Source organism: Dasypus novemcinctus, chromosome 13 (genome assembly GCF_030445035.2).
Source record: "Dasypus novemcinctus isolate mDasNov1 chromosome 13, mDasNov1.1.hap2, whole genome shotgun sequence".
Taxonomy (NCBI): domain Eukaryota; kingdom Metazoa; phylum Chordata; class Mammalia; order Cingulata; family Dasypodidae; genus Dasypus; species Dasypus novemcinctus.
The window spans coordinates 45,484,058-45,496,735 of NC_080685.1; the positions used below are offsets into that span (position 1 = coordinate 45,484,058).

Consider the following 12,678-nt stretch of genomic DNA (forward strand, 5'->3'; position numbering starts at 1 on the left):
AAGAGACTGTACCTTGATTCTTTTGAAATGATTATGGTCATCATTTGAAGGGGGGTGAGTACTTTGTGTGACTCTCTTAAGATCCATTTCAGCTCTGTAAGAGCAAAGAAGCAAGCAAACCATAGACTTTTAGGCTCTGTGTTCCCAGATCTGTGTCTATGGACAGAGGACCTTCCCTTTAGCCCAGAGCAAGGATTCCTCAGTCCCCAGGCAGAGCGCTCTCACTGTTCCTTCTCCAAGCAGTAGACTAGAGGCCTTCCCTGGTGCCTTGTTTCCCTAAACCATGGTTCAGAGTCTGACATGTAGGCCCTGGACCAAGGAGGAAGGTGGAGAAACAGGGGCAGAGCCAGGAAGGTAAACAGAGCCTGATTCTGGCCTGTGCACAAAGCCTCCACTATATGGATGGTCAGCAGCATCCAGATTGGTTTTCGTCAACATGGCAACAGTGTGGGGGGTGGGGGCGCGGTGGATGTTCCACGCAGTCCAGACACAGGGGCACCTCAGTTCCCAGAAGAAGGTCCCGTTGAAAGGGAAAGTAAACATCAGAGGTGATTTTCTTCTAGCCTCGGCAAAGTCAGACGGTAACCACAGGAGTGGTTTCCAAAACTGGCTGCCAGCTCGGGCTGGAAGGGTGGCAGGAAGGGCTTGGTAAGCAAGATGTACCCCAGGAAGAGGGAGTGGAGCTCCTCTGCAGTCTGTAAAGAGAAGTGTGAACCGAGGCAGGACACAAAGGGAGATGAGTCAAAAGAAAACAAACAAAACAGATTTAAGACAAGGAGATTGGACCAAGAAGAAAAGACAAGCTGAGGTCAAGCAGTGAGGAAGACCCAGAGCATGGCTGCAGGCAGGGGAGGGACCCGCGGTGTGTGGTCCAGAGCTGGCAGTTAAGGCGCTCAGGGATTCTGGGAGCAGGTGCCCAGGATCTGGCAGACTGGGCCGGCTGAGGGGGGAAGAAGCCACCCTTCAGGGAACGCCTTCTCCCAGGCAGGTTCTGTGCTAAGTCCTTTATGGGCATCAAAGGGATAAAGAGAGAACACTCATCCCAGGGAAACTGAGGGATCCCAGGAATTCAGGGAGTAGGTGGGGACACTGACATCCTCAGAGTTAAGGCCATGGCCTTACCGAGACAACCTCAGGGCCAGGAGAGAGCAAGTGAAGGACTCCAGCGCCTCCGCGGCCTGGGGTTGAGGTGACATGGTATTAACCCACTGGAGGAAGGTCGGGGCGGCATCTGCTAGAGCAGGAGAATTACAAAGCAGAAGCCAAGCAAAACCTCAAAAAGGCTGAGCCACTGGCCCTTGTCCAGCCCCAAGACCATGCCTGTGCAACCCAATGACTAATAATAATTTCACTATTTACATGGTGCTTTACAGTTTTCAAAGCAGTTTTGCAAATTACGCTGTTTAAATGATGCCCATTGCTCGATTATCAGGGGTTGGAGGCAAGTGTTTCTCAGATTATTCCTGGTTCTGCCTCTGCTGGGTGACTGGCAAAGTCACTTGCCTTCTCTGGACTACAGTGTCCCCAGCTCTCCACAACTTAGAATGACACGTGTCTGAGGATGGGCTAGTGGTGAGGGGATTTGCCAGGCTTAAGCAAGTTCTGGAGTCCTCAGACATTCCAAAGAATATCCATTCACCAGGCTCCAGGAAAACAAGCACAGACATATTATAATCTTTCCTTCAACCCAGTTTTTAAGCCCTAAATGCTTCCAGAAGCCTCGTGGTTCTCTCCTCTGAGTCCCTTGCCAAGCCTGGTTTCAAGACAGGGAAGTGAGGGAGGAGTTTTTGATTCCTGTACAGCTCTATTTTTAACTGGAATGTATCCTGTGCCACCAGCGTTTGGCGCCTTTGAAGCCGAGGTAAAGTGCACTGTCAGCGGGACCTAAGCAATAAATAGCAGTGGACAGAGAGACCAATCTGTTATAGGGACAGAAAGTTGGACAGATGGACAAACCAGTCAGCCCAGCGTCATTGCCAGGAGCGGCTCAGTTAATCCCGCACTGTTCCTGAAGCCTCTCCATTGTCCCAGAAGGACAAGGCGTTCCTTTCTGACCACTCTGAGCATGGCGAGTGGGACTGTCAAACAGGTGTGTGTAGAGTTCTGCCCAGTGGGGGCATCTGGCGCCGTGGCTTTCTCCCAGTGTTCCGCGGGAATCTGGCATCTTGAACAGAGGTGAAATTGACAGTTGGTGTTTAGGCTAGGAACGGGGTGAACTTAAATGGATAACAGGAAACAGCAAAGAGGGACCTGTCTTTTCCTCTAAAACAGTCCCTATAACAACAAGAAAGTCCGTGGCCCCATTGATTTGTTTCCCATCCATAAACAAAGGTGTGTTTTTTTTTTTCATTTTGTTTTGTTTTGATTTCTTTCTCTCACCATCGCCACCGCCCCAGTTCTGGGCTCTGTGTCCATTCGCCGTGTGTTCCTCTGTGTCCACTTGCATTCTTGTCAGTGGCACCTGGAGTCTGTGTCTCTATTTTGTTGTATCATCTTGCTGTGTCAGCTCTGTGTGTGCAGTGCCACTCCTGGGCAGGCTGCACTTTTTTCGCATGGGGCGGCTCTCCTTACAGGGTGCACTCTTTGCCCGTGGGGCTCCCCTGCTCAGGGCACACCCCTGCATGGCAGGGCACTCCTTGTGCACATCAGCACTGCACGTGGGCCAGCTCACCACATGGGTCAGCAGGCCCAGGGTTTGAACCTTGGACCTCCCCTGTGGTAGGCGGAGGCACCAGCAGTTGAGGCAAGTCCGTTTCCCACAAAGACTTTTTTTTCAACAAAGCTTTGTTTCCATTTATGCAACTTCACCATCTGGGAAGGAGGGGGGCGGCTTGCTCCAAGGGGGCAGTATCGTAAAGTCAGTGACATTGTCTCTGGGAGGAGCATCCAAATCAGAAAGCTTGGAGGTGCTTTTACCACGGAAAGGAGGGCCTGGAGGTGTGAGTGTGTGTGTGTATGCGTGTGTGTGCACGCATGTGTGTGCATGTGACGAGGGACTGCCGAAGGCGGCAGCTCCATCTTCAGAGGCCACAAGCCACACAAAGGCAGAGATGGGCTTGCCTGAGCAAATCCTCCCAGTTTCAGAGCAGACGTGACAAATGGAAGGGGTCAGGGATTCTGCAATCTGTGTAAGAAATGCCGTCATCATGGCAACAAAGGGCAAAGGCCAAATGTCTCTGGAACTGGAGGTTTTGATGACTAAAGCCAGGTGGTTTGCAGGCCGTCGAGTGTAGCAAGGCGGCGCGGAAGGAGCGTTTCCGCGTGCAGGCTGGCCCGGGGTCTTGCAGGTGAACCGCCAGCGGGAGTGAAGGCTCTCGAGGGCTTATCTTTGCCTCTTCAGGGAGCCTGGAAGCACCTTTTAGGAGGGAGCCACTATAAACCGATGACCTGAGATGGGGCAGAGCAGGGGTGTGGACATGCTAGTCCTCAGCTCGGACAAACCTAACTTTCAGGGAATTCCTTCAGTAAAAAGGAATATAAAAGGGGCTGGTCCCTCTCAGTGAGGACACTATGGAGATATGTAAATAATTGAACTAAATGATCAGAAATGCTCTTTCAAAGACCCCATTCCTAATAATAATAACTTACAGGGAGTGGATGTGGCTTAAGCAGTTGGGCACCCGTCTCCCACATGGGAGGTCCTGAATTCGGTTTCTGATGCCTTCTGAAAAAACAAACAAGCAAAACAAATGAAAAAGCAACTCAGGGAAGTTGCTGTGGCTCAGTGGTTGAGCACCGGCTTCTCACTTTCAAGTCCCGGTTCAATCCCCGGCCCCCGGTACCTCAAAAAAAAAAAAAAACAACCCCCCAAAAAACTAGCTTATAAAGCATTTACCACGTGCCAGGCCCTGTCCATATACAGAATAACCTTATGAGTGATGTGTTACTGTTATCCCTGTCAAGGCACAGGAAGGTTAAGTAATTTGCCCAAGGTCATAGAGCTAGGAAGGGACAGAGCAAGTCCGTGGCTGAATGCAAGCAATCAGCCCTAATCCAGTATGCTACCTGGCTCGTGTTATTTATTTATTAATTCAACAAATATTTACTGAACACATCTTTGCCCAAGCCCCTCATTTATGCAGGGGAGACAGAACAAATGCATACATGTTAGAAGTTCAACAAAGGGCATTTGCTCACCCCTTCATACAACTAGAGGTCGCACCTAACGCACGTTGTCAGCCCCCATTTGTCCAGGCCTCATCTGAACAAAGAAAGGAGCCTCTTTCTCTGTCACTGATAGATCCCGTTTCACGTGGGAACTCTGAGGAATGGGGAGCTCAGGGCTTGCCTCCTAGGTCCCTCTCGGGACCGGACTAACTTGTAATCCTTTCCAAGGGGCAGTAGTCACTAAATGTGGCTGAATGTGTTTGGTTTTTTTTTTCACCCTACCACCAATACCTTGCATTGTTGTTAAACATATTAAACTAATGATTAAAGAGCATTGTCAAAATATTACTATTTTGACTGGTTTTTGTAGTCCTTTAATGCAGGAGCCAATTGCAAAAGGCTGTTAAAACACCTCATTGTCACATCAGGCCTGCTTGTGGCCGTGCAACAAGTGCCTTGCCTGGCGCCCAGTTCCTGACACTTGGAAGATGCAGAGCCCGTATCTGCTGATTAACTTTTACGTCTCCTCGTTTTGCCAGGAAAGACCACGACCGGCGGAGAACAATGCCAATGTGGACAGCTCCGCGTCCCCGTCAGTGGCCCAGCTGGCCGGGCGGTTCAGGGAGCAGGCAGCTGCAGCAAAGGAGGTGAGTCAAGGAGGCTCAGAGCCCCTCTTGGGGGTTGGGGGTGCTGGAGGGAAGGGAAGTCTGGGTCAGGCGCAGAGGAGAGGGAGGGAGGAGACTTGGTAATTACCAAATTAGGAAGAGAAGCCCGAGAGGGGTCCCTCTGAATGTGAGGAATGTCGCTGCTGCTGTGCCTGGTGCAGAATCTCTCCGCGCTAGAATGAGGCTCACGCGCTGGCGAGGATGGCGAGAAACAGGGCAGAGAGCTAGAGTGCCCGTGAATCCAGACACGGCATCTGGATGCCCTAGGAGGCAGCCGTCGGCGGCCTTGTCATCTGGATCATCCGCTGCTGCAGGCGTAGATCTCGCACAGCATCCAGAGGGCCCCACACGCGGCCCCTGCCCCCAGCCTGGGAGTCTGCAGCCAGGCAGGGCCTGCGCAGATTCCGCGTTGGGAATTGAGAAGGAAGAGGGGACATGAAGGGACGCCCCTTCAGAGGGGAAGCCAGCGGTCAGGAAAGAAGAGGATCCAGCGACCACCCGGAGGGGAAAGTGTGCACCTCTGGGGACTGTGGGGCTGGACTGACTTGAGCCCTGCAGTATGAGGGACTCCCTGAAGGTGAGCCGGGGGAAGAGGTTGACCCTGGGCCTGCCGCAAAGGAGAGCACAGTTGACCGGCCCTCTTAGCCGGGTGCCAGGATTCTGTGCTTTGTTTGCCCATCTGAAAAATCGGGTCCATAATTTCTAGACATTACAGGAATGTCATAAGGGCGAAGAAGGTAGCATTGATCTATGGCACTGGCACTGCTTGAAAGCCGAATGTCCATCTCATTTTGCGATATTGTTTCCTGTAGCAGGAAAGGGAGAGGCAGAATGCCTCTGTGTTTCTGTAGTAAACGGGCAGTCCTACAGACATGCAACGCCTCCTCTCCCTTCGTTTGTCCTCCAGACAGCCCGAAATATTCCTAACACCCATTTCCACCTCCTTCCTCTTCCTCTCTGTTGCCTGATTAGCTCTCTCTCTTTTTCTGTGTGTCTGTCTCTCGCCCTCCCTCTAGACACCATCCAGTAAGCCAGCGAGAAGGAAAGTACCCTGCTCGCTCCTCTTGTTTCCCCCCAAAGTAGAGCTGGGCCAGAATGGTGAGGAGGTAAGTGATGCTGCCGGGCTCAGAGGACGCTAGCTGGGGTTTGCCTTTCCCTTCTCGTAGGAAGGAGGGCCGCATTCACATCTTTGGCCCTCAAAAGCTGCGCAGGGAACTTTTTACTTCTGGTGCCGGAAAGAATCTCCTTAAGAAACGCTTCCTGAACACTTTACTTTGAAAACCAGGGTCCTTCCTATTTGCTCTTACCCAGCCTCCTTTCTCACCTGCCGAGGCCAAGAACAGTACTTTTCAAGCCTGAGGATTTTGAGCAAAGAGAAGGGGCCTATAGCATTGGCGTACTGTATCCCGGAGTCAGGAAAGTTATATTTCAGCCCCAGTTCTGAGTTCTATGACCTTGGAATAGGCTTCAAACATAGCTGGAAAGGGGCTACCTTTGCACAAGGCAAAATATTGTGGGAGAGAATTGCACGGTTCCACGGTCTCCTTGTAAAGGCTGCCTATTGTTCTGGATCTTGAGAAGAAAACTGGAGCACACAGGAGGGCTCATTGCCCTCAGATATAAATAGTCAGTGCTACCCACACGAGAAAGACTGGGGTATCATAGATCATAGCCAGTAATAGATCCCCTGCCTGCAGTCACTGGTAGCTGCGTGAGGGACTTCTCGCCCCTCCCAGCAGTCGTGACCATCACTGTGGTCCGAGTCCCTCCCAGAGATGAGTCTGCCTGTTCCACCATCCAGTTTGGGAGGCCCAGCCCCAAATAGGACAGATGAGCCAAGGGACACTTCAGTGCCAAATCCCACATCAGCCACCTCTTTTTTTCTCCCCCTCCTTTTTTTGGGGATCAGCATCTGATGATGGACACCAGATACCCATGTGAATTTGGGCAAGCTTCTGGGTACCTACATTTTCTCATCTATAAAATGGGCAGGTTGAAGTAGCTCTTTTTGTCAACCCAAGGCTTATAGGCAGAAGCCCATCTGACAAGTTCAGAGCTGCTCGTGATCCAGTGGGGTGAGGGTCTGGAGCCCCATCTGAGAATTCCTCCCCTCCCCCTCCCCCACCAGACAAGGGTCTTGAATTCTGGGGTGGGAAACCTAAGGAGGTCAATTTTAAAAATCCGTTTTTTGTTGGGGCCTCTTCAGGCTCTAACATTATGTTTCCTGGGCTTCTTGGGGTTGTCGGCCAATGCTCTTAATAGGACCGCATATGTGCCAACAACCCCCCTCTCCAGAGGGTCACCTGTACCCTCTGGGTTTTGTGTCTGTGCTGCGATGTGACAGGCTGAGGCCACAGCCAGTAAGGACCCTCATGCCCGCCTGCTCCCTGGTGTCCGGGGCTTGGCCCAGGAGAAGTCCCTGCACTCCTCAGAGCCCGTTCCCTTGTTTGTTAGGTGGGGACAAGAACCCAACCAACAGCCTATGGGGGCTAGATGGCCAAGTCTTTCCCTGGAATCAAAACTGAGTGAGTCAGGCTAGTGGTGACTGGATAAAACAGCTCTGTTGCAGGGGTTCTGGGGAAACTAAACGTGTACGTTTCATGCCACCGGCACCACCCGATAGCTAAAGGGCATGGCCAGGGCCTGGAAGAATAGGAAGGTGGATTGGGGAGCGAAAGTCTTGCCTGGAGCCTCGGGCTGCTGGCACACAGGAAGGACGCGCCTCGGGGGACCTCTGACTGCTGCGCCTTGAAATTCACAGAGTGATAAAATGAGTGGTGGCTTTGACTGGATGGAGGCTGCTCCCACACAACCCCTTCTATTAATATCTTCCCAGCGCTCAGCCTGCAGGGGCACTATGTCAGCAACCACGCAGGACCACAGTCAGCCCCCACCCCAGCTCCTAATGCACAGTGCTGGGAAAGGGCCTCCCCTCCCTTCTTCACCCCCTCCTGCTACCTACCTGAGCCAAGAAGGCAGGGTCAGCCCACCCGGACAGCACCTGCCCAGTGCAGGGCTTCTACACACAGGGTAACCAAGGAGCCTGCTGCCTGGAGGACCTAACCAAAAGGGGTTTTAATGAAGCCACACATCTGCCTCAGCTGCCCGGAAAAGGGCTAAACGCACTCGCGAAAGGCTGGTTTTCCTCCACGGATGGAGTTAGCTGCTTGCCTTCAGTTGCTTCTTAAATTACGCCAAAGGAAATGCTGCCACCTGCTGCCGTCTCCCGGACCTGGCATTAGGGGCTATTCTGGGTTCTTCCGGCTTTGCAGTTCAACTCAAATCAACAAGGGCTTTGTGGAGCATCAGCTGGGACACCAGCCCTGTCCTGGGCTTAGGGGACAGTGTTTGTTGAATGGCCACTGTCTTCAGAGGGTGTTGGTCAGTTGGAGAAGAAAATAATTTATGACACAAAATGAGCTTTACCAGCAAAATTGTTGCTCAGTTTCTCAGTTTCACCAAAAACAAAGGCCCATATGAAAAGCACAGAAATTAAGAACAACCCAGCTTGGGCCAGGAGCTCTTTTTACTCACCACTCACTGTGGGCAAATGGCTCCTGGAAAGGCTGCTTTAGGAAAAGCAGTTACCCTCTCCCCTTTCATCACAAAAATACAATTGTATCATTCAATAAATAGCAATATTTCCAAGAGATTAACTATTATTCATCTTATGATCCAGGTAATTTAGTATGTGGGATAGGGCAGGTAATACACTTTGGATTGCTAAACTATAGAAAAATCTCTTCTCTGCTTTAACTTCTACCAATGATAAGAGAGTTATCATGAATCTTTATCTTCTTTTTCTCCATCAACCTCATCATCATCACTGTCATCATTCTTACATGTGGGAGATCAACATACCCTGGAAACTAGATTCAAATTGGGATTTTATACAAGTCTCAAGAAGGAGTCAGTTTTTTTATTAGATAATATCAAATCCTAAGGCAGAAAGGATCTTTGACATAAACTCATCACAAAAATATTGATGACTATATAGTATATATAGGTGTGTATATGTTTACATATATATTTACACATATACACACACACATGCTTACATATTGACCACTAGAAGTTAGAAATTAAATCATATTCATCTTTATGTAACCAAAACAATGTCTTAATAAATGTCTGCTTAATTGAATGAATATTTGATGTTTTGGAAAATTATAATTTATAAAAAATGCCACTGGTGGGACTGTCCAAAACATCATTAGTTCAAGGGGGAATTAAAATAATACCTCTATCAGGTTTCACTCATGATCTGTGGTTTCTCATTTTGTTTGTGACAAACAGAATGGATGGTAATTTTGCCCTTTATCTTTGAAATTCCCTCATATCGTTGGTTCACACTGTTGGATGTCATGAGGTAAAGATCTTGCTCCCCTCAGAAATAGTCTGTCCACTCATCATGACTGTGAAGACATTCTTTCAGGGATAGAAATCCTCCTCTGATTTAGAGATTCAAGTGATCTTGCTAGTGTGAGATGAGGGAGGGAGAGAAGGGGAGCATGCATCACTCATGCCCTGGCCAGGTAAGTGGACCTCTGAAACTAAGTGATAAAACCAGCTTCTCTTCTCCTTCTACCTGTGGCTTCTGGGCTCCAGCTAGAACCCCCCTCCTGTCACTTCACTCATTTTGTTGCCTTTTGTTTTGTTTTTTTTTTTGGTCTATTTCCTCCATAGAAATCATCACCCAATGCGAGCCATCCTCCTAAAATCAAGGTGAAGAGCTCACCTCTGATTGAGAAGCTTCAGGTAAGTGTAGAAATCATTACCCAGTGCTACATCTTATCCAGCCCCATCACATATCCAAAATTTTCATGAGTTTAGGTCTCCTAGGGGTAAGCCCATCTGGCCACCGGATAATGAGAGCCTCCAATAACCTTCTAGTGGTCAAACTGTACAGGCCTCCTCCTGTGGGCAAGGAATAAAATAAGGGGCGTATCACATATGAACTTATATGGTTAACATTTAAAGGTTGGTGGTGGATAGTGGTATGCCTCAAGAATCTTATGGGAATAGGACATTATAGTTTCAAGAAACACCCAGAAATCCTCCTAATCAGGCCCAACTAAGAGAACTAGTTCATCAAACTTCATTTTGAAGCCATTAGGGGGTACCAAGACAAATATCCACAGCCACTGCACTTCCCAGCTGTGGGAGAGCCCAGGGATTTATTTCCTTTTGGGGGAAAGGAAAGCGCCTCTGGCTTCTGACCGTGAGCCTACCCTAAGGAGGGTTGGGGAGGATGCTGTAGTGTTTCCCGAAAGCTTAACTAGTACTGAGAAGTGTTTATATGCTCTCCTACCAGCTGCAGGAAGGGCGTGGGGCTGCCCCTCACTCTGGCAGGCTACAGGACCCCCATGTGCATAACAGGACTCTCTCAGAACCCTGACATCCCTGCTAGCAGCACATCTGCCTCCCTGCTTCCCACCACAGCTTTCATCCAACTGCCAGAAATTAGTTCCCAAATGCTCTGCACCCTGCAGTCTTGGTCTCATCCCCCTTTCTAGTAATTAATGAGCCTCTTTGGGAAACACAGAGGCTTGAGAATGATCTCTAATTGTTTAATCTCATTAAGAATGTCAACGGTAGTAGGGCAATTTGGCCAAATCATATAGGAACTTTGTATTTGGGGGTTATATGTGGGCAAAGAATTAAGAAATGAATCTTCAGCTAGATTTTTCTTCTAAATATTCTGTTGGATGAGTTATGAACTATGATTTTTCTTCACTAGAGTAGTTCAAAATCCAGTGTTCAAGTTTTTTTCTAGCAGGATCCGTTTTATTCATAAGAAGTCTTGGAGAGGGAATTGCCCAGCCTGGGATTTGGGGTTGGCGGGTCCTCCTTAATGCCCAGGTAAAGCCCCCTCTTCCATGAAGCCCCTCTGAACCATGCCAGCTCATCAACTTCCTTTGCAGTTTGGCTGTAGACAGCCTTTGTAGTCCAGACCTTCCCTGGGTGCACATCAGATGCATGCTTTTTGGACCTGGCTTGGATTCACAATGTTATTTAACTTTTACAGTTTTACCATGACTTAGTCTTACTGCCACAACTCTATTGCAAGTTCTTTCTTAAAATGACAATGGAGGTACTCAGGCCTTCCTAAACACGTGTAATGCTTTACAGTCTGCAGGTCCTAAAGAACTCTCCTTTGCTGGTGGGAACGTGGTGCCAAGGGGAGTCTGGAGGGAGATTTTGCATAGGATGGTGGCAAGATCATAAAGGGCTTTGGGGGTCAAGCTCAGAAGCTTGGACAAATAAAGAATCTGAGACCTAGGAAGGCTGTTGGACTCACTGAAGGTCACATTGCTATTAAGGGAAAGAGCCAAGATTTGGAGTCAGGCCTGTCAGCGTGGAGAGCCCATCTACTTTCCATTGTTCCAGCTGCCTCTCAATCCCTGCCCCTTCCCTCTGAGGCCTTGCTGCCGTCCCTCCCAGACTGGCACTGCCTCAGGGTCTGCAGGCTGGAGTTGTTTGGGGACTTGGAAATGCAGAGGGGGGGAAGAGGAAGTAAAGGGTTCTTCCCCTAGATGGCGCTAAAGAGGATTAGGACTCGTGTACAATCCTCCCCATAGACACCTTCCTGCACCCACCACCTTCACTATGGCAGCAGCCTGGGTCTGGGACTACCTGCCTCCTCCCACCAAACTCATAGCTCCCTCAAGCTTTGATTACCTTTAGTTGCCCTCAGGGTTTATTTTGATCTGTTCTCACCTGTACTCTGATGTCTCAAGTGGTGGTGCACACTTAACTGCTCTGCTGCCTCCCTCCGGGAAGAGCGTGGCAGCCTGCGGTGTCCACCCTCTAGCTCTCTACCAAGAGAGCACCTGGTACCTTGAGTGTCAAGGCCTGGCTTGAATCACAGAGATTTCTTGGCCATTTTCCTAATTTGTACAATGAAAATAAAACTGAATAGGCAGAGATTTATGGAGGAAAAAAAATGCATATGTCCAGCAAATAACAGACCTCCGGTAAGCAGTACTATTATTGGCTGTCACTGAGAAAGATGGTAATGGGTGCTGACTTACTGTGAGCTCTTAGTGCCTGCTGGTGCCTGCGGTTGTTTTTCAGCCCATTTGTCCTTAGGTTGGGGCTATTGCCGGGGCCTCTTGGGTGAGTCCATGCTGGTGTTGTCTGGAATATGGCCTGTGGCAAGCCAGGGGGCAGCAAGGGATGGATTGAGCAGGCAATGCTTCTGGGAGCAGGTCGTGGAGAGACAGTGGGTAATTGGTTGGGAAGTCACACAAAAAAACCTCTGTTACTTCGTTTCAATGAGTTCTGGGGCCAGGTAACCAAGAAGCTAAAACAGAGGCACTTATCTTCTCCCTCTTGTCTCAACAGGCCAATTTAGCCTTTGATCCTGCAGCCCTTCTGCCTGGGGCCTCACCTAAGAGCCCTGGACCCAAGGCCACGGTGTCACCGTTTCACAGCCCTCCCTCCACCCCCAGCAGCCCTGGTGTGTGGTCTCGGTCTAGCGAGCCAGAGGAGGTGCCGGTCAGCTTCGACCAGCCGCCTGAAGGCAGTCATCTCCCCTGTTACAATAAGGTAAACGCTGGGTCCCAAGTGTTGAGGCGTGTCTGTGGAAACACGGGGGCTTGACAACCCTGAATTTTCCCTCACCGGTTGCTATCCTGGCGAAAGGCGGTTGAAACAGATTTCCCTGAACTAAGGTCACCCCTCTACCTTAGCCTGCCTGTCTCATCTCCTCTCGCAATAACGATGCTACTTACCTGAAAGGCAGGGGCTTAGGGCATGGAGTACTCTATCCTTGTGGAGAAAGAGAAGGAAATTCGGTGCTACACAATAGTTACATAAAAAACTAAAGGCAGGGAAGCAGCTGTGGCTCAATCAGTTGGGCTCCCATCTACCATATGGGAGGCCCTGGGTTCGCATCCCGGGG

At 49.8% G+C, this 12,678-nt stretch overlaps 1 protein-coding gene across 4 annotated transcripts in view; it reads left to right on the forward strand.

Annotated features, from left to right (window-relative positions):
- Positions 1–12,678, forward strand: part of RCSD1 (RCSD domain containing 1) — a 71,616-nt gene that overhangs the window by 46,634 nt on the left and 12,304 nt on the right. For 3 of the 4 annotated variants that reach the window (XM_004464708.4, XM_071207559.1, XM_058310072.2), the window contains 4 exons: positions 4,647–4,754; positions 5,789–5,878; positions 9,459–9,530; positions 12,120–12,323. In XM_004464708.4, coding sequence (XP_004464765.2) covers positions 4,647–4,754; positions 5,789–5,878; positions 9,459–9,530; positions 12,120–12,323 — 474 coding nt within the window. The remainder of the gene's footprint in view (positions 1–4,646; positions 4,755–5,788; positions 5,879–9,458; positions 9,531–12,119; positions 12,324–12,678) is intronic. The other variant, XM_023590584.3, reaches the window with a different exon arrangement.